The sequence below is a fragment of the Antedon bifida genome, chromosome 5 (genome assembly GCF_963402885.1).
Source record: "Antedon bifida chromosome 5, ecAntBifi1.1, whole genome shotgun sequence".
Taxonomy (NCBI): Eukaryota; Metazoa; Echinodermata; class Crinoidea; order Comatulida; family Antedonidae; genus Antedon; species Antedon bifida.
This window is the reverse complement of record NC_136230.1, coordinates 15,958,919-15,982,096: the sequence shown is the minus strand read 5'-3', so window position 1 is coordinate 15,982,096 and position 23,178 is coordinate 15,958,919. Positions and strand designations below refer to the sequence as shown.

Genomic DNA, 23,178 nt, shown 5'->3' with positions numbered 1-23,178 from the left:
TCCATACATTAAAATAAAATATACGGTATGTACATCAATAACTATTATACAGTGTGTTATTAAATCATTAACAAGGCAATAATTGGCTAATTTGATTATATTTTCCAATACTCTAAATAGGCCTACATTTTTATAAATTTGAAATCTATTCTCATGTTATTCCAATAGAATAGGCATCAATTCGTCTTTTTAGAAAATTAAATAACGCTAAAAACAAGTCTAAATTTAAATCGTTTGAAATACTTACAACAAGTTGATGAAATGATTTTAGTTACCTATTATAAGGATTTTCATTAATTTGTTGGGATACGTTGATATACTACTCTTCTATAGAATAGCTAGAAGTACTGATACAAATTAACATTGCATAATGTTGATTAAAACAGAGCTTTGATTATTGAATAACCCTTATCACCCCAATTGCTTTTATGAGCAAGCCACGGGAGACTGGATTATTTATTTTGGAACTGCGGTTTTTTCACGTTTTTACGGAAGTTTATCATGGTACGTCGGTGTAACCTTTCTCATGATATCAATGTTGTTTGTGTTATAACTTCTTTTTCTCCTAATTCTGCTGACGATAATTTTGTCACAGATCTGAAAATATATTATAAAACGTTTCAAAGATACTTATGGTTATCATTCTTTCACGTTTTTCCATCTTTTATGAAAGTCAACTTCTACGCACACAGTTTGGATTCAGGTCCAACAGAGGGTGCAATGATGCTATATATGTAATCAAGCAGATCCAGGAAATTGCGTATCGCTCAAATCGCAAACTCTATACATGCTTCATTGATTTAACAGCAGCATTCGACCATGTGAATCGTAATCTTCTTTTCCTAAGCGTTCGTAATAGGTTTCACTTAAACCAGTCTACTACTATGATTGACATTATACAATCACTGTACAGCTCAACGAAAGCATACCTTGCTGACGACGATCCGAGTGATGATAAGTTCGAAACATCTTCTGGGGTGCGACAGGGTGGTATTGAGAGTACCAGCATGTTTAACCAATATTTTGATTACGTTATTAGAGTGTTCAAACAACGCTGTAAAGATGCTAGTTTGGATGGCCTAATGATACAATACCTAATTCCTATTGAAGCTACAAATCGTGCTCAAAGATGTAAAGCACCATCAAGGGGCATCTATGACGACTTTGAAAGTGGCTATGCTGATGACTTTGCTGTAAGCTCCTGGTCACAAGAAGAACTGCAAACCATTGTGAACATCTTGAATAAAGTTTGTCTGGAATTTGGTCTAAGAATTAGTGCCCCCAAAACAGAAACCATTATATGGAACTGGAAAGAGGAAGTTGAAGAATACCCAAGATGCATCATACAAATTGGCGGCGTACACATTAACAACGTAACACGCTTTAGATACCTTGGTGTATGGGCTACCTACAATGATGTTCATATTGGAAATCAAGAAGTAAAATACAGAATCAATTCAGCCAAAGGAGCATTTGCAGAGAATAGAGCATTGCTTACCAACAGAACGATCCACCTACAAACAAGAATGATGTTTCTTAATGGTCTAGTTAGGAGTAGACTCACCTATGGTTGCCATGCTTGGAGAGCAACAGGAAGTGAAATGTCCAAACTTAGCACAACATACAAAACCTTCCTAAGAAGAATGCTAGTGAATGGCTTTCAAAGAGTCTGCCCACCAAACCATGTAGACATATCCTCAGATGAAGAAACAGATGAAAACTATATAGACTGGCGTTACGTAATTGATAATGACGATCTCTACAAAATTACTGGCTGTCAACCGCTAGAAGAATATGTCTACAAGCAACAATTCAACTGGATCGGACATGTAATTAGAAAAGAAAATGAAGATCCTACAAAAATTCTTACTTTTCATACAACCCAAAGTAAACGAAGAGGTCGGAAGATACCATCAGTACTTGATAGAGTTGTACAACAAAGTCAACTTACTAGATGCAACTTCATTAGAGCCTGCTTCAACAGAAATTTATAATTCCCAGCAATGTTTTAACTGTATATATGAACTGTTTTATAAGTTGTTTTGAGACTGTGTAATTTGGTAGTAGTCACTCTCATACTGTAGGCCTACATTTAAAAGTAACACATCCAAATGCCAACTTTAAGTCAATGGCTACCAGATGTCTCTGTGAGACGGTTATTTGAACCAGTACCAGTACCAGTACCAGTTAATATTATCATTAATGGACATTAAATAGTGAAGAAATTATACAAATACACCCAAGGTACGGCTGGTTAGTTTAACATAAAATAGCTATTTTACGTTTTAACATGTTTGTTCAGACCATGAAATTCAAAAGTGATCGTATTCATGTAACATAGGCATACGTCTACACGTCTTCCCTGGTGGAAACGATGCTGTAAACTTAGAAAGAAGATAAACCACACACACAGAGACCTACCAAAACAACATGCTGTTACTAGCGCTGACAACAATTGATGCAAATATTAACTTTATAATCACACAAAACAAAAAATTACACATAATAATCATAATTCGTGCCCTGATAGATTAGACATCTTACTGAACCCATTATGTTTCAATGACTGCGGTATATTTGTACATTATGAATGCAAATTTTGAAACATTTGCAAACAAACCCTTACATTCTAAGTTGTGTGACTTCATCCATTGTATCTGGTAACTTTCTATTGGAAGTTTCGGGTAAAAGTAAAACAAGTACTCCAGATGAAATGGCTAATACACTGAATGTTAACATTGCAAGTGGTGCCCAATACTTTGACAGGTGGAGGATATATGGTGATAGGATGGCTCCAATCCGACCAGATGTTGAACAAATACCAACAGCAACTGACCTATTGCCAAATGAATATAGCAGTCTGTTAGTTTGACAAAGATACATTCATATCATATCATTACATCATTATCATTATGGAAAGAAGAACATATCAACATTACAATAAAAATGAACTAGATTATAACAATGCCAAAATAAAAATGATGGCGAGAATCATTGTTTTCTTCTGTATGAGTTGAATAGGGGAGTAAAAAGATGATGTGCTTTAAGTCTACACCTCATGACGTCGAATATACAATTACAATTATTAGAGCAGTTGCTCGTTTAACACAGTATTTAACTTTTTTTTCAATTGAACTAGACTAGATATAACCACTAAATAGAAGAAAATAATATTTCTAACCGTATATTAGTTGGATAGAGCTCTGCAGTATAGAAAAATATAATACCGAATGCAGCGGTTACTCCAAACTTTCCTACCATCGCTACTGTCAGTCGTCCTATTCCCATTGCTTTTCAACAAAATAAAAATATATTACAAATTCAATTATTGGTAAAAACAAAACACAGTGATGTCTTACTATATTTATTTATAAAAAAATCAATAGGTGATTCTAGTACGAATCACCAATAATTAAGACGAACTTTTAATTCATAGATCTTCTTCATTGGCTACCAGTTCATCGCAGGATTAAGTATGAATTACTCATAACCACATTTAAAGCATGACAGAATATTGCTCAAAATTATTATTTGAGTAGAATCTTGATCGTATTAACCAGCTCGCTCACTTAGATCATCAGATGATACTATACTGCTTAGAGTTCCATCAGACTTTGGACAGCTGGAGAATGTTATGGAAAAGTTTACCGCGTACAACAAGATCTTCAATGTGGGCACCATTTGAGAAGTTAATTAATAGAATAGAACGTATACAAAGGAAAGCAACAAGGATAATGATGTTTAGAAAGGTTCCTGGGACACATCTTATTTGTATAGATTGAAAGTGCTAGAATTATTATCTATTGATGACTTGTTTAAATTACATAGACTTTTATTAGGACTTAATGTGCTGAAATGTTACTGTCCTCATTCTTATAATAATGTAGTATATTAAAACTACTGAAAGGTGTCCGGGTAAGCTTTTACGTTGGAATTCGAAAGGTAATACTTTCGAAAGCTAATTCTGTATTTGTTTCCTTTCCTAGACTATGGAAGCAAATACCAAATCCTTTAAACAAACAGTTTAATTGCCTTAGTATCACTAGTCGTAGACCTTTATGGAATGTTAACTTGTTTTATTCATTCTTTAACATAACTGGTTTTATACATGTATGTACTGCAGCCGTGGGCATTATAAATTCTTTTATTATTATCATTATTGGTGTTGTTGTTTACTTACAAATAAAAATAGTCAGTAAACAAGCAACGCCACCGAGTAACAATGTTGCTGATAAAGATCGTCTGCGTCCAAAATAGTCCAGAGCTACAATACTCAATGCATAGGCTGGTATCTCGGTAGCACCAGATACAAGAAAAGATATGTAATGATTAACGCCAAAATCAGAAGTACTCAGAGAGAGGCCAAAGTAAGAGATATTAACAGCAATCCTTAAAAAAAACCCAATATTTAAATATTTAAACAATTATTATTATTATTAAAAATAGTCACGGTATTGATCGTTACCATCGTTTGAAGAAGTTTGAAGAAGGCCTGCAAAATGACAGACTCCAGTAACAGCATGCAAACTTCTCCAAACAATGGTAGATGCTAAGGTATTAGACAGCTTTAGTTTGCCAATTTCGAGTTTGACAAAGGAAGTTTTCCAATGTCTTTTCTGAAAACTATTTAGTTTGCAGAAGTTAGGTCGCCAAAAGCCTCCAGTAACTAGTGTCCAACAGGCACAAAACCATCTCCAAATTGTTAAGTAAATTATGCTAGTGTATAATATGCTTTAGGGAAGTAGAGACAAACTTTTATTTTTCAGAAGTTTCCTGAGGTTCCTTAAGTTTTTGTCACCATGCAGTAAACAAAATGAAAAGTTTGCTTGTGTAGACGTTTAGTGTTTCCTAAAAAAAAGCCGTACACATCAGGTAAAACATACTATAAGCATAACTTACCAGCATAACATAACATTAAATGTTCGCTTACAAACTGGCCATGGTCTAAATAAATCAAGAAACGACATGAGTGAAGATGGTGTACCCTGAAAATATAAAAGTTCAGCAAGTGAATAGAAGAAATGTTATAACTTAAAAATAATTACATCCTAGTCAAAATATCTAAGAAGCTTACCTCAGAATAGAAAAGTGCGTTTTCATTTAAGGAAACATACATTTCTTTTGCTGTTGATAACTTAATGAAATACCCTTGTTTCGTGTGTAGGTGTATACATTTTTATTATCTTCATATTTTTATCATTTGTCTATCAAGGAATACCAGAAGATAAATGTGCCCATGTTGACTTTTAAAAAGATACGGGATAAGATACATAGACATCTTCACCGTTTATAAATTAATTCCAGTATTTAACTCTGGTGGTTTGTAATGTCTCTATGCTTCTTTAAATCCGTTCGTTGTTGAAACCTCTGTATATATTTTAATTGCTTTACCATCAGGAAAAACCAATAAAAAACATTTTGTATCTTGTATGTGAATGAATATTATTATTACTGGAAATTTTCAAAAAAAAAAAACAATCATTGTTTTAAAATTAAGAAATATTCGATAACGTTTCATATACCTGATTATATGTAATAATTATTATACGTACCATGTGTTCAGAAAAGTGAAAATCTGTTGGCAAATTAACGTTGTTTACAGTTGCTGCCTTCTCAGTTATCTTCTTTGCTTCATCATATCTTTTTTGAGAAATCAGCCACCGTGCTGATTCTGGGAAAAATCTTGAAAAAGAGAGATTATTTGTATTTAAAGAGAGTAATTTCAGTCAAGAATTTAAGCGAATGCATTAATTATTGTTTTGTTAAAAAAACTAAAATAATTTTCTATTAGGACTATAATGTTAAAACATTATATAGAAAATGATTTTAGTTTAACAAAACAATGATGTATTTGTTAATGTATCGTATTTGATAGCTTTTAACATTTTCATACAGGTTTTACCATTACACTGGTCACACTGTTTATCGTTTATGCCAAATAAATTAATGAAAACAAAAATGTTAATCACTTCAATTTACTTTCGCTCTTTGTGTTGTATTCTTTACAATAATTACAAAAGGAAAGGCAAAACTCCTGTTATGGACTTTAATATTTGACAATAAAACAATAAAATAAAATATACAAAAAGTGTTACGGTATTTATACAGTGTTGGAACTTTCTCTTACGGTATATAAAGAAAATATAATAGCCCAGGTACACTAGCCACAAGCTGTAAAGTTCGCCATTCACGGATAAAGTATGCAAGTCCTGCCATGATTATTAGACCAAATGCAAAGAAGAATTCGATAACAAGTCCAGCATATGTTCGTTTGGAAACACCGACAGTCTCAGTACCTAAAGAGATTCAATATGAACAAAAATAAATACCATAATAGTGTATCATTACAGGTTAAGGCCAATTTATACAGACGATCCGAGCGGATAATGGTAGGTGGAAAACCGTACCACGTAGAATTTGTATCTATTATGAGCGGGTTTCCACTCAATCGCTCCTTGTTTGTAAATGTCATACAAAATAACATAGATTCTATATACGCTAATTTTGTTTTCCGCTTACCGTTACCGTTAACGTTTGTTCTTGTAAATTGGCATTTAGTATACTAACATTACAGTTTTAAAGGTTTGCTCACTATTGTTTATATATATATATATAAAGCATAATGTATGTAGGCATACGGCCTATCCACGTTGAAACACCGGTTCTCGTCAGGTCACCGAAGTTAAACAACGGTTAGAGCTTTGATAAGAATCTGGGAATATCTGTTGCTTTATATGTATATATGGAGCTGGGTTCAATTAGAAACATCTAGAAACCGCCCTTGAGCATGATGCATTATAACTCAAATTAGGCCTAAAGATTGAAATACTCTACCTATAACAAAGGCAGTGATGAAAACAGCAATGTTTGCTGCCGCCGTGATGAATCGCAACGCCGTGTAAGCAGCAAACGATTTCACAAAGGAAGTTAATATTCCAGAGCCACACTGTAAGCCTACAGCTAAAAACAAAACAGGTTTCCTACCAAACCTATGAAGAAAATTAAAACAAAAATGCATATTTGTATCATGTAATAAATCATAATCCCAAATACAGTGTCATTGAAAGAATTATTTATTGGTAAGTCGATATGTGAAAAGGGATGTCTGTAATTTGTTTATGTCAAATATATTTGAGGTTTTTAAGTCACGGAAGAGTGGTTTAGTATATGAAAGATAATTTGAGTCGGTACATATGCGAACTGTGATTTAGATTATAGAGCAATTCAATGGAAATTATGTGTACGGTTACAACATTCGCTGTTTAGCTCATAGCACCAACAAGGATGTTTCATTTGATATAACAACACAAAACAATAAATAATTGGAATGTTCTATTAATTAAGCGTTTAGTTGCAAATACATTTGACATATGAATTTCGCAATGATAATATATAAGTAAGACCATTCATCAAAATCTACTAACTACATATACCCCTACATTTAAAAACAACAGACAGACCAATACGTCGCCGGTCGTCTGTTCAGTTAGGAAATGCCAAAATACTTACTTGTCCGCTAAAGCTCCAAAAACAAGTGAACCAACTAGTGTTCCAACAAAAGAAATTGACTGTGAAAGCGATGGCTTTGCGGCCTTTTCACAGACAAGATCAAACTGAAATTATAAAACAAAAACTGGTAAAATCAAGATAATGGTTTACAAATGATAAACTAAAAGAAAATGTTAATAGTACGTGTCACAGAAAAATGTCTGGGCAATTTACAAAAAAAGCCACGGTAATTAGGCCTTCGTAATATCGACGTCGTTAAACACTGTTTGGTAATAATATGATAACCTTCTTGTTTATACATTTTCATTACAAAATTTGATACTGTAAATGATTTAATAAACATGCAGTAAGCTGTACAGCATATACAAACAAAATATTAATAATAAATGATCCTTATATATGTTTATTATCTCTTTCTTGTAATTATCTTTCAACTTTCGTATTTTATTTATTCAAACATTCTGAATAAGGCATTAGTATTCGACTTATTTTGTGCCGATCGTCGTCTTTCCTAACCACAGCAAAAAGTAATTCTTTGTTAAAGTGCACAACAGCATACACTTAGATTACAAAGGGGAATAATATTAAATTGTATAAACTAGAATGGAGAAAATAAGTATTCTATCCATGCTCTTAGTAAATTAACATTTCACAAGTAGGCCTACCAAATACGATGGTGGACATGTTGTGATACCCCATTTCCAGCTTCGAAAGCACTACATAGGTTGCCCTGGAAAGTTATATTATTGATAATGATCTAGTCAACGTCCAGATTCAGGATGAACCAGCTTCTCAGTCGAACCGAGATTCGCCGAATTCCTTATGGACTAGTGATTCTACAACTGTGCATGGTATTCGTTTAGTTAATTTTGATTTGTGTGACTCGTTATAATCGTATCACATGCATCATTTGCTCTTTACGATTATATATATTATGTGCAGTAGGCTACTTTGAAATTTTATTCAGTGTCTTCATGAGCTCTAACAATGTCACCTACCAACGTAATAACAAACAAAGGGGGAAAAAATCACCACCACAATCATTAGGACGTCATTATAAGTAGAGCGAACACTCATTGAATATACTTTCGATCGTGGCGTGTAGGGTGGCCTTTAAGCATCACGACAACTTTAAAAAAATATACGGCAATTTACAAAATAAACCACAGCATTTTTTTTTTTAAAGCCAGGGTGTTTCATTTTTAAGTTGCCGTGGTATTTTTGTTGAATTGATGTGTTTTATTTTTAAGTTGCCGTGATGTTTTATATTAAAGTTGCCGTGGCTTTTTAAAAAATTGCTGTGGCTTTTTTTAAATTGCTGTGGCTTTTATTGTAAATTGCCGTGATATTTTTTAAAAGTTGCCGTGACACTTACAGGCCACCGTAGATTTGATAACCCTGGCCCACTTAGTTTGGTTTTCGGTAAACCTAAATTAAATTTGATGTACTATCTAACAACTCTTTAAAGATTACCTGATTAAAAAGGGTTGATACAGCATAATTTTAAGATACGTTCGGGTCTTTTTTTGTGTCATTTGAATTTAAAACGAAATGTTTGGAGTTGTGGTAATTTAAGTTCAATGGATGGCGCCGGCATTATTTATACTCACAAAGCATTTATAAGGAATTGAAATGTCTTGTTTTGTAAGTAACGCAGTATGCGTTTATGACTATTATTCGATATTTTAACAAATATTAATTTTTAATTTTAATTCCTATAAATGTTATAAATACCATTTGGCCTACTATCATAAAAATTAGAGTCATGGACTCATTCATTTTAATAAACATTTCATGAAAGATGTTATTGTATAATACTGACAATATAACGTTGCAATTTATACTTATCATATACTACAAAGTGTAACACGGAAAGCATCACTCAATCTTGCATGATAAAGTGACCATCTAATCATTTCTTTTTTTAAATGGTTATATACAGTTGAACCTCCGTGAGCGTGAGTGGAGATTCTGTCCCAGCAATCCTGTTCCCAGCCCCATAATACAGTCCTTGCAGTACCACACAGAAAGACAAACTGTCATATTGATCAACAATCAGAAAAGTGTGAATTTCTACCACCGTATGCAATACAATATCTCCTACAAAAATGTCGACATTTAAACCTCACTGGAATATTTTTCTCAACAAAACGCTAATTCTATGATAATTTTGTAGTTAAAGGATGGGTTTGTACTAGATAATGTGCTCTCTAACCATTGTTTGGAGAGGTATCTCCCTGGTTCGACACGGTGTCTCTAGGAACTTGTATTACAAAAAGAAACAAACGCGTATAATTCTTTTAGGAGTTCGTATTTGAGAAACATTTGAACCTTTATTAGCAACCAATTACGATATCGATTAATTGTATTAAAATATATAAAACAACATAATTTGAAATACACTAAGACCGTGGTGGGCGCCGATTTTCAATAGAAGATACCGTAGGTGCGCGACTGAGCTATGGTTGGGGCCAAGGTAAGAACATCTATAGAATTGGACCTTTAGTTGACCGGAAATTAAATAAAAATTTGTCAAAGTTCCAGCTTGAAATTAATTATATAAAATATAAAATAATTGTTCGAAGCTCAATACACTGGTTCGAGCCAATGCGATTCCAGTGATTCCACTAGTGCTGAAGCAAGATAGTTTTGAGACTTTTACCAACATTACGGTATCATATAGCATATCATAGCATGGGACTATTTTAGATGTTTACGTAACTACCTATATTTGACTTTACCTCTTGGATGATAGTTGACTTTTACTGAGAGGTATCGTATTCCCATCCATTTGTACACAATGTAATGTCAAAGTTCTCGAGATACGTTGTTTGTAAAAAGTGCTTCCGTGATGTCTTCGCTCGTTTACATCCAGCATTGTGCTTCGTTTGGTATTGTATTTACATCATCTTTAGGTCTTGCTAAGTTTTGTTTTATTTTGATACATGTTTCCCTTTCGACTGAATCACTGTTTGTACAATTAAAGTTTTGTAACTCCGGTACGACACACCAGTGATCTGTTTTAGCGGAGATAAACACATGCGATAGGCTATGTATTGCAACAGGAATGACGATTAGGCAAACCATGGCATACTGTCGCTTCTGATATCGACCGAAGTCGCCAAGAAGTTTTAGAACATCGTCAAAATCCATATTGTAAAACGAAGTTGATATCAATGTGACTATATAAAATGAATAAAACTCTGGAGTAGGAGAGGACTTCACTGCACTGCCAATTGGAAGCCATCATCCTTTTATAAGTTAGACCAGGTAATAAAACTTTATGCTGTGTACGATTAGTCCACTATTGTTGCGTGTGTACATTGTACGGTTAGGTGATTCGCTAGACTTGATCCACAAGTTTGTAGTAGTTATTGTTTGTTTATTAATATTTCCAGTGAGTGGGCGTTCCAGTCTGTGTCTGTTAAGCTTGAATTATACGTATAAGACGTCATGTGTTATTCTTTTTACCAAGTTTAAGCTAAATCGCTGTATAGAACCTATAAATGCGGTGATGGAAATATGATTATTATCCTCTATCCTAAAAATAAGTTTGCAATATGATGATTTTTCGGAACAACTAATCGGAAAAAAATTGTACATCTATAATTTTTATTGTCACCTTTTGGCATCTGAGGCGCTGTAATCGCACGAATTATTTGTTTAAATTACATGTCGTGTTTCGTTTTATTTCATAAAAAATGGCCTCGTTAAGTATGTTTTGTACGCCGTGCATAATACGAGCGTGACGCTAACAAGACTGACAATGAAATGATAATTTGAAATGCTCAAAATGGCCGGCAACGTTTTAGGACATTTATTGTGTGCATTTTAAATGGTAAAGCTCTGTAGAAAGTTGACCATTTTGATATTATAAACTAGTGCTGTATTGAAAATTTCATAAAATCGCGCGTAGTTCAGACTAAACGCGACCGTATTATAAAATAAAAATCTGTTGCAGAAATGAATACAGTATAGACCTATTTACCTACAGTATCCATATTTATCTGCTGGTGGTTAAGTAAAAGATTACTGTTCATTCGTGTGTTAAGTTAAGTTATAATATAATTTTATAGATCGTAAAATAAAAGAAATGTTTGTGCCGGTACTTTATTTTGACAACTTATATTATTAGAAGGATCAATAGACGAATATAGGCTATATTCAATGACGTAACACAAAGGGAAAACATGATGTGATAAAGTGTTTTATTTGATATTATCCTATAATAATATAGCTATTATAAAAACATTTGTGTACGGTTAATACTATAAATATCTATACAAAATATTACAAGCTTTTTTTTCAAGGCACTTACGGATTACATTTAACTAATTTAATGTTTCAAACATTATATACATACACTAAATTCATAAGGTTCTAAAGACACTCACCGCGCGCACTACTTCATCTGTTGGACATTGCGAAACATCGCAGTGTCCTACGCTGTCGATTTTAAAGACGAGAAGACGGTACAACGCCGTAATATACCACACAGGCCATACTACTAATAAAGCAGCATTCATAATTCTAAAATATAACGTTACGTAAAGGTTGTACTAAAGTCAATTGATTTAATGAAAAGTATATGGCAAAATACACGTACAGTTATTATCAACACTCATAATAAGTAAACGCGATCTATATTATACCTGGTATACAAATTGAAGTTGGTGCCTTCATGGCCACACATAGCTATTTATTATTGCCGATCTCTTTCTGCTAGTACAACATTAAGATCAGATACGATTATTTACAAAAATAAATAAAAATAAAATTGTGTAAACTAAGTTATAGGCCTAAATATATTACAAGATTATATAAAAAATGCTGTTGGAAAATCAGATAAACCCTTTTTTGATTGTCACAGAATTGGGTTAGATGTGATTGTGTTTAGTATATTATTTAATAATTATATAAATACACTATTTTATAGTAATTCACAATAAAATAAAAAGCAATATCAACTTTGTTATTGTTGATGTTTTTTTGAAGGGCCGGGAGCTTTGTAGTGTAATTTTTAAAGATGAACGAGTCTTACTCTTCGCTGTTCCCAGTCCATAGCCAAGAGTATAGTATAGTAGTAGATGAATGATTTGCCAAATAATTGTCATGAGGCCTATTTACCACTTTCGCTGCTGGTTTCTAACTTGAAAAGGGCACCTTAGGATTAGAATTATTTTGAACCGAACGACCCGACATCCCTGGACGAGCTTGTGCTCTTACATAGGCCTACAATACAATAAGAATAATTGGTTTATATTAAATTCACTAAATACTCAATGTTTACACAATTCAAACCCTTGAACTATTAATAACTACCACATTGATACTAAAAAAAAAATCAATAATGTACCGGTAAACAGTTTTTTTAAGACGGTTATTTCATCAAACATGTCTATTTAAAGATTGACATTAAACTTGAATTAAATAAGTCCATGGTTAAAAATGGTTGCAAGGTCATTAATATATCGATACTAAAATAATAACACGATCATAAATTTCTATTCCTTTGACATTATAATACAGTCTATTTCGAAAAAGAAGCCCATAGTATCTTGAAAAGAAGTCATGGGCTTGATATCGAGATGGACTTCTTTTCGATGTTTTACGGTATACTATGTATATTATTGTTTGATCTTGAAAGTGGTTCCACGATGGTTCATAAACATCTGTTTTTGTTATTACATTTCATATTGAAATTATATAGTAAACGTCTTTTATGTCTTAAATAAGTAATAATATACACATAAATAACAAAGTAACAATAAATACAAACTTAAAACAGTAGTAAGTAGTAATATTACAATATGATTTTACAACCAGTATTGTTTATTAATGTTTATAGTACCCAACAGTATGGAACAGTTTGCCAATTAATATGACCTTTGTACAGTTTTGAAACTAATGTAAATGGAGTCAAATTTAGAAGAAAAAATGTTATGTATTGACCTGTGATTGTATAATAGAGAATGAATACATTGCCGAATGGCCCAAGTAAAAAAAACAGTAAGTGTATATCGTGAATTTAAGGAAGGATAAATATAAGAGATCTATTCAGAAAATATGAACATTTTTTAAAAAGATTTTTGACGTTTTCAATACTTTAAAAATTATAAATATTCTTTTTTGCTATATATTACTTTTTATGTATTAATTTAACAATTAAACTTTTGAAACATATCCATGTATAAATTGGAGAATTATCATCAAATCAGAAAACTAGATATTTAGGATATTTTTATAGAAGAGGGAAAATTCCTCCATCTTTGTTATGTACCTGCATAAATATTACAGTGGAAACTGTATTATGGGGACACCTTTGGGACCAGTGTCCCCTTAAAGTCTTGTTCCCAATATGACACAATGCAATGACGTAAGCCACAACGCAAAAGATTATTCGAACATGCGTTGCGGCTTACGTACTTGTACTGCATCCTAGTCACGTGGGAACCAAGCTTAATAGAGTTTCCCTTTTGAACACTGGCTGGGAGTTCTTATTTATACAGTCAGTACTGTGTTTTAAGGTTCACTATAGAGTAACCAATTATAGTACTTTTGGTAAGCTCACTATACTGTCAAAATATAAGATATTATTATAATTTTAAAAATATGTGAACAAATAACAACATTTTCACATGTTTTATATAAAATATTTATCTTAAATAAAATAAAGCACTTTTTTTAAAGGCAGAAGACATGGCCACACCACTATACGCTACTCTAATTTATTCTTAAATCCTAATTTTTTTTGTCAAATCAACCTCTAATTTTATCACATATTGCAACTTAGCACCAAATTCAGCATGATCTAGTACCATTGAGGTATTAATAGATTGACTAGAGTGCTAACTATGTTACAGCAAAATGATGAGACGGTGCTGGTGCTTTAAAATTATCCACTGTATCTGTTCAAAAATATTATTTAGTAATAATTAATATAAAACAATAACTTACAATATTATGAAGAATACATGAGTCAGAAAATATATATATATATATATATATATATATATAAACAGAACAGGCAAAGAACATTAATTCTAAACCGCCCGGTGATATACTGAAATTTAATTAATTAATTTGAAACGATAAAGATGAGGAAATCTGTGAGAATGAGAAAAAGTCGCCCCAACCGAGACCCGAACCGCCTGCTTGATATGCAGATGTCCTAACCATTAGTGAATGACCACTGGGGCTTTCATGGTATTGTTCGAACTCGATTGGATAGCGACTCTTTAACACTCTCGGCGTGGTACGGCGGAACAGCACTAGTCCTCAGTTGTACGCACGCGCAACAGAGATCAAATTGATACGCCCTCATCTTTCAGTATTTTTATTCACGAGGCGGGATCTTCGAAGAGATACTTTTATATATATAAACAGAACAGGCAAAGAACATTAACTCTAAACCGCCCGGTGATATACTGAAATTTAATTAATTAATTTGAAACGATAAAGATGAGGAAATCTGTGAGAATGAGAAAAAGTCGCCCCAACCGAGACTCGAACTCGGACCGCCTGCTTGATATGCAGATGTCCTAACCATTAGACCACTGGGGCTTTCATGGTATTGTTCGAACTCGATTAGATAGCGACTCTTTAACACTCTCGGCGTGGTACGGCGGAACAGCACTAGTCCTCAGTTGTTGATATATATATATATATATTTTAAAATATAAACATACATAAACGTACAGTCCAGTTTTTATAAATTACTTATTTTTTTATGGTAATGAATAGATTTATTGTTAAATATGGAGTTAGCTCTCTAGCCAATCAATTAATACTTCAAGTTATAGTACAGAAACTTCATGTCAGATACCTGTTGTGAATTCTGTTTGACAAGATGCTCTGGTTGTTAGTTTCAGGTATCAGACCATTTTATATAATTATGTGGTATATTTTGTGTTGGCTTACGACATCCGGTATTATTAAATATTATTTGAAGGTTTTTCTGGGATCTTTATCTGGATACCAGCTAAACCATAATAAGTAAAACACCCGGGTTTACAAATACCATACAAAACGCCGGTATTGATGAGTAATATGTCTTACTAACAGAGGAGCCATCATTCACAAGGCATGTTTGATAGTCACTTATTACAATTGTATTTCTTTTAATCTATTAAACTTATTTAATTGTCATAAAAGGTGTGGCATTATCATCACAGTCATCTATGAAAGGTTTACTATTGCAAAACAATTTATATACTTTTCCTGTAGTTGTGTAGCAACTTAACCAGTTACTCTAATAACGAATGTTGTCTGATAATAAATCATGTTGTTTATGCATGGCTTGCCTTGGTTTATGTTATGTTGAAGTGATGTTAGGCCTCTTGGAATTATCTGAACATTCCTTGTGCATCTGGACAAGCCACTTTGATCTGATATCCTACTGTGTGGCCTAGTGGAGAGTATCTCATGGTATGTTAACATGCATTGTGGATCTGGACATGTCAGTTTGATCTGATATCCTACTGTGTGGCCAAGTGGAGAATATCTCATGGTATGTCAACATGCGTTGTGGATCTGGACAAGCCACTTTGATCTGATATCCTACTGTGTGGCCAAGTGGAGAGTATCTCATGGTATGTTAACATACTGTTAATGTCGTGGTTCGGGAATCCTTAATATTGATTTGCTAGGTTTAGACCATTAAGGTTTGGTTTGTGAAGCCATGTATCCCATGCAACAAAACAATACGCAAGATGAGGCTGCATTTACTCTGTATCATTTATTTCTCTAACCAGGAACAAACCCTGTATAAAACAACGTCATAATTATTATTTTTCCAGCAGTGTAATATAATTCAACAATAAAAACAATCACAAGCAAGCTTACTATAATATGGTCACTTCACTAATTATCAATTAGTATTACTGTATATAACATTAGTATTACTGTATATAACATTTAACGAACTTATACCTGGATCCAATACACCAATTTCATACTACTAATCACATCAACCTGGTAAGTTATCCAATTAACTTCAACATGGTATGTGATACAACTAACTTCAACATGTATGCTATCTAATAAGACAAAGCTGTATATCAAAGAGAAATTATAAACAGTGAATTCATTGTCGTTACAAATAATGAACGATAACAACTTAACTCGGTTATGCACATGGAGTAATACTGTAAAACATTATGGTTGTATAGAAAATAATTATCTACTCACAGTATTGGCGAGAATCCACACTTAAAAGAAATACAGTATATAACATGTCTTACTCAGACAACAACTAAAACAACTTCTGCAGAACCAACGCTCACGCAGCCTATTCGATATAATCATTCACCTGATATGCAAATACGCCCGCGAATACCAGTAGTGAACAATAGCAATGCAATGCAATATATTGCGCCACCAATAATGTAGGTATAAGAAACTTCGGAAGCTTTCCGATCCATTACAATTGTAATGGATCGGAAAGCTTCCGAAGTTTCTTAATATTGATTTGCTAGGTTTAGACCATTAAGGTTTGGTTTGTGAAGCCATGTATCCCATGCAACAAAACAATACGCAAGATGAGGCTGCATTTACTCTGTATCATTTATTTCTCTAAACAGGAACAAACCCTGTATAAAACAACGTCATAATTATTATTTTTCCAGCAGTGTAATATAATTCAACAATAAAAACAATCACAAGCAAGCTTACTATAATATGGTCACTTCACTAATTATCAATTAGTATTACTGTATATAACATTAGTATTACTGTATATAACATTTAACGAACTTATACCTGGATCCAATACACCAATTTCATACTACTAATCACATCAACCTGGTAAGTTATCCAATTAACTTCAACATGGTATGTGATACAACTAACTTCAACATGTATGCTATCTAATAAGACAAAGCTGTATATCAAAGAGAAATTATAAACAGTGAATTCATTGTCGTTACAAATAATGAACGATAACAACTTAACTCGGTTATGCACATGGAGTAATACTGTAAAACATTATGGTTGTATAGAAAATAATTATCTACTCACAGTATTGGCGAGAATCCACACTTAAAAGAAATACAGTATATAACATGTCTTACTCAGACAACAACTAAAACAACTTCTGCAGAACCAACGCTCACGCAGCCTATTCGATATAATCATTCACCTGATATGCAAATACGCCCGCGAATACCAGTAGTGAACAATAGCAATGCAATGCAATATATTGCGCCACCAATAATGTAGGTATAAGAAACTTCGGAAGCTTTCCGATCCATTACAATTTCCCCGCTTGGATGCCCTTTTGACCCAAAAGGAGCGAAACAAACAAATTTATTTTTGAAGAGTGGACATGGGTAAACGATATCGATATTTGTGAACACCTTTTGTAGAACGAGATGATCGCCTTGGAATTACTCCCGAATCATCACGCTCAACATCTATTTGTTTATCAGAATTCACATCTACAACAATCTTAAAACTTTCAACATCATCGTCAGATTCAGACTCACAACTTTCATCTTTATAGTTTACATCCGCTTCTAGACCATCATACGGCAACCACTCATTCCAATCAAAATGTACCGGTTCTTCCACCACACTCCTAGGATCTGATCGCAATCGCCTGCGGTTAACGTAATTCAAAGGACCCCCAACTGCAGAGCGGATACCAAAAACGTCTGCTTCTTTGTTAATAGTCTCAACAATATATGAGTGCTCCTCGAACTTATTAGCCAATTTATGTCTAGTATTAAAATGTCTTCGGCGAAGTAAAACCCGATCACCAATTTCTAATATTTCCTTCGGAGAACAAGACTTATAACGATGCTCTTCTTTAGCTGCTGCTGATTTGATTCTACGTGAAACCACTTCATATGCCCTCTTCATGAGATCAGCTTCTTTAGTCAAATAATCCTCAGACCAATCTTGTTCCGCACCTCCAATAAAGTGATCTAATGGAATTAATGGTTCACGACCAAACATAAGAAGATACGGTGTTACACCTGTAACGGTATGAGGGGTGGAATTATACATAAACACAATATGCTGCAGCAATTCGGGCCATTTGTGTCGATCTTTCGGGCTTAAAGAACGCAATAAACTGCATAAGGTCTTGTTGAAACGTTCGCACTGCCCATTACCTGCAGGCCAATACGCCGTAGTGCGAGATTTTGTCATGCCATAAAGACTACATATACCTCGAATAATTTTACCCTCAAAGGATCTACCTTGATCCGAATGTAACCGTGCTGGCACACCATAATGGGAAAACCAATTATCTCTCAATACACGAGCCACTGTATCAGCCGTCTGATCTTTACATGGGACCGCTAGTGAAAACTTACTAAACACATCAGTCATAACAAGAATGTCCTCATAGCCTCCCTTTCCACGATCCATCTTTAAGAAATCTATAGCAAGAATCTCTTCGGGACGAAAGGCTAGAATATGACGAAGAGGGGGTTTGACCGTTGGTGTAGGGACTTTACTAGATACACAACTAAAACACTTGGAAATATGCGTACGTACATCACCGTTCATACCTGGCCAGAAACATCGACGCTTTAGAAGTTGTATAGTCCGTTGAACTCCTTGATGAGCCCATTTATCATGACATAAATCTATAAAAAGATTGCGCAAATTAGTAGGCACTAACAATTGATGAATTTTACCATGGATATCTTCATTGATCTCTCTATACAGAACTCCACAAATCTCTCTATAACTTGTCCACTGTCTCAACCAGCCCAACATTCTAGAATTATCTGTATTGTAGCGGTCACCAGGACACCATTTTTCCATCCATAATTTCCAGATTTCTCCCAATTCCCTATCTTTCTTCTGACATTCTGCCAACTGCTCATGAGAGTAAGAAGGAAAAATAGACAATGCCTTGTTAATACTACGTGATGATTGATCAATTTCAATACATGGTTTACACTTATTAATTGAGGGATGAGAATCAACATATATATTAAGACATGAAGCGATAACTCCTAGATCTGACTTAAAATCTGTACACACGCTAATCGGACGACGACTTAAAGTATCGGCACATTTGTTGCTAGAACCTGGCTTATATTTGATTTCAATATCGAACATAGCTAACTGAGAGACCCATCTCATTTCTGTAGCGCCAAGCTTTGCAGTTTTTAAATGCGCTAAAGGATTATGATCAGTAAAAATGGTAACCTTTGAACCCTGAATGTAAGAAGCGAATTTATCCACCACTGCCCATTTTAGCCCCAACAACTCCAACTTAAAACTCGATAAATCAGGGTATCGGCATTCAGCACCACGAAGACTTCTACTTGCATAAGCAATTGGATGAAGAGAACCATTAGAGTCCTGCAACAAGCAAGCACCTAAACCTTTCAAACTGGCATCTACTTCAATAACAAATGGTTCATCAAATTTGGGATATACAAGAACTGGGGGTTTAGTTAAAGCATTTTTTAATTCAACAAATGCAGCTTCTTCAATTTCAGTCCAACGAAACCTGTGGGCCTTCCCCGCTTGTGTGTCAGACAACCGGGTTACCAAATGCAAAGGCGCAGCAATTTTGGCATAATTACAAATAAACTTTCGATAGTATGAAGAGAGTCCCAGAAATGATTTAAGTTCAGTAATGCTTTTTGGCGTTGGCCAGGTCAGTATCTTTTCTATTTTTCCATAGTCTACAGCAACTCCAGCAGATGAAATAACATGACCCAAATAGGTTACCTCCGTCTTAAAGAAATCGCACTTCTTGCCCTTAACCTTTAACCCATACTTATACAATCTAGACAACACATTTTCTAATCTAGATAAATGTTGTTTAAACGAAGAAGAAAATATCAAAATGTCATCCAAGTACAACACAATCTGAGTCAAATTCATGTCGCCTAATACATATTCCATTACACGTTGAAATGTTCCCGGGCTATTAGACAGACCCTGCGGCATACGAACAAATTCATACAGTCCCCAAGGAACCCTAAATGCAGTTTTATTAATAGATTCGTCTGCCATTATAATTTGGAAAAATCCATGAGATAAATCTAAGGTAGAAAAATAACAAGACCCAGTGAGTACTTCTAAAACCTCATCAATGCGTGGTAGGGGAAATGAATCTTTCAACGTTTGGAAATTCAACTTCCTATAATCAACGCACATGCGCAAAGACCCGTCTTTCTTTTTGACCAACACAATGGGACTTGCAAATTCGCTCTTGGACGGCCTAATTATTCCCTGGTCTAACATTTCTTGTAACATAGACTTAACACTTGATATAGAATGAGGAGGAATACGACGATATGGTAGTCTAATTGGAGTTTCATCTTTTAAATTGATAACATGAGGAATAACATCACACTTTCCAACATCAAAAGCACTATGAGAAAAAACATGATTATATTTGGACAATAGGTTAGTCACTAGTTGAGTTTCCACACAATCAAGGTTACCGTTGATAATTACCCCAGGCGGTAACTGCTGGCTCTCAGAATTTAACTCGGTACCACAAAAAGAATTAGAATAAGAGTGATTAATGTCATATAACTTACGCACAGAACCGACGGATACAAGTCGACTTTGGGTGTGGTCACTAAATTTACAATCATCAATATCAGATTTTACACTACCGTCAACAATGTCTGAATGTGAATCACAAGGAACAGTCACGTCAGAATGTTGCAAAGAAACTAAGATACTTGATTCATCCTCATCTACTTGCAAAAGAATTTCAGCCTTTCTATTCCATGGAGCATCAACATGTGTAGCTGTTACCTGTGAAAGATCACGTAATAGATGGAAACCTTGTAATTCGCGTAAAATGTTACACCCAATCAAAACAGGATATTCATTACTATGATTAGTTACAGTGACAGCATCTGAAACTACCAAAAAGCTACCAGTTAACTTTTGTTCACCTATAACAATGGGAATTTCTACATATCCTTCGATTGGAACCTCCACCCCACAAACACCGATAACATTCATGAAAAGTCCATTAACAGATCCCAGCTCTCCAACAATTGACTTTAACTGCTTATTATAGACCGATGACGGAATTATTGAAGCTTCAGCCCCTGTATCCAAGATACAACCTAACTCAGTTGAGCCTATTCTAACGATAGTACATGGACTTCTGGCTACTAATTTATCTACTAAAACAGCATCGGAACATTTCAAGGATTGGGCGTTAGACATATTTCCATTATTGTCCGTGGCAACAACAGGGATATGAACTTCACGTTCAACATTACCAGTTGGAATTGGATGATTGGCTTGTGACTTAGAAACAGTATTAATTATATCTTGAGTAGGCGTATCTGAATCACTACGTTGGATACCCGGAGTATTAGAATTACTACTACGATTCTTATGTGGACATGCATATGAATAATGACCTCTTCCTCTACAAAACCAACACAACCCAGAAGGTATTTCACAATCAGATTTGGTATGACCATTTTTACCGCAATTGTAACATTTTAAAGGACCTGTAGAATTTTGATTAAACTTAGGTGGACTAGATATAAATTGGGAACGCTGAATTTCGCTAATTTGTTTCTTTAATGCTTGCAATTCTCGCTTTACTTCTGATAGTTCTGAGGGCCGTTCATTACATTCTACGCCATGTGCACGCGGATTTGTCCTAACAATATCAATTTTATACAACTCAAGAACTTCTTCGCGCATATCAAAAAAAGATTTTCCTCTAAAAGCTAGCTCAATGCGACGTAATTCACGCTTAACTGTAGGATCACGAACACCGTCCACTAAACGCTGCTTTAAAGTAGTATCTTGAAGATGTCTCAAAGCGGATTGCTCAGAGGGGCGAGACGCTTCGACAAGTTGGGAGTACAATTTCATTAAAGAAAGGCTATATTCAGCCAAGGTTTCACCCGGTAACAATTGCCTAGAATAGAATGCTGAACTATATGATGCAACAGAATCCTCCGATTTAAAAGCGAGTTCTAAAATTCTTATAACCGCTTTCACATTCTTCCCATTTTCACACATGCTCATACTGCATTTAACCTCATCCTTCGCACAGCCACCAAGATGACTAATCAGGGTATCGTATCGATCATCATCGCCCAACGAATAATGATCACAATAAATTCGAAAATCTTCAAGCCATTCTTTTAACGTAAGGTCCCCAGGAGATCTTGGAACACCCTTAAATTTTACTAACTTAATCGGAGGAGCTTTCTGAACCGAAACGCCTTTTAAAACATTAGTTAATGCCGCAATCATATCATTAACGCCATCGCCGCTTGCAGCTGCTTCAGATTTAGATTCGCCTAGCGACATTGCAGAAGGTGAATTTGTGACAATATTATAGTAACTACAAATACTTTAAACACTACTACAATAAACAGAGTTTCAATACAAAAAATAAGTATCGTAAGTGTAATACAAAAGTAACAATATTTCATATAAGGTAAGTATAAGCATCAATTCACAACATCATCTTAAATAACAACACACTGGCTGCCATGTCCATCGGAACAAAGATTCTGTAATATATATAAAACCATACACTTTCCGTTCTAAAATTAAATTAAGTTCATAAATCTTATCTGTCCAATACTCCTTGTCTTATGCACGATCCAGGGTTTGGTAAAACAATTGTTGAAAATACACAATGCAATCCTCCTTCAGGAACGCTTGAAACGTTGCATCCATCCTGTCCGTGACGCCAATTTG

The 23,178-nt window shown here is 34.2% G+C and overlaps 1 protein-coding gene across 1 annotated transcript; it reads left to right on the top strand.

Annotated features, from left to right (window-relative positions):
- Positions 1 to 625: 625 nt before the first annotated feature.
- LOC144842279 (uncharacterized) lies at positions 626 to 2,187 on the top strand. The gene is made up of 2 exons (XM_078698709.1): positions 626 to 1,869; positions 1,921 to 2,187. The coding sequence occupies exons 1-2, from the start codon at positions 633 to 635 to the stop codon at positions 1,992 to 1,994; spliced, it is 1,311 nt and encodes a 436-aa protein (XP_078554835.1). The 5' UTR covers positions 626 to 632; the 3' UTR covers positions 1,995 to 2,187.
- Positions 2,188 to 23,178: the final 20,991 nt, after the last annotated feature.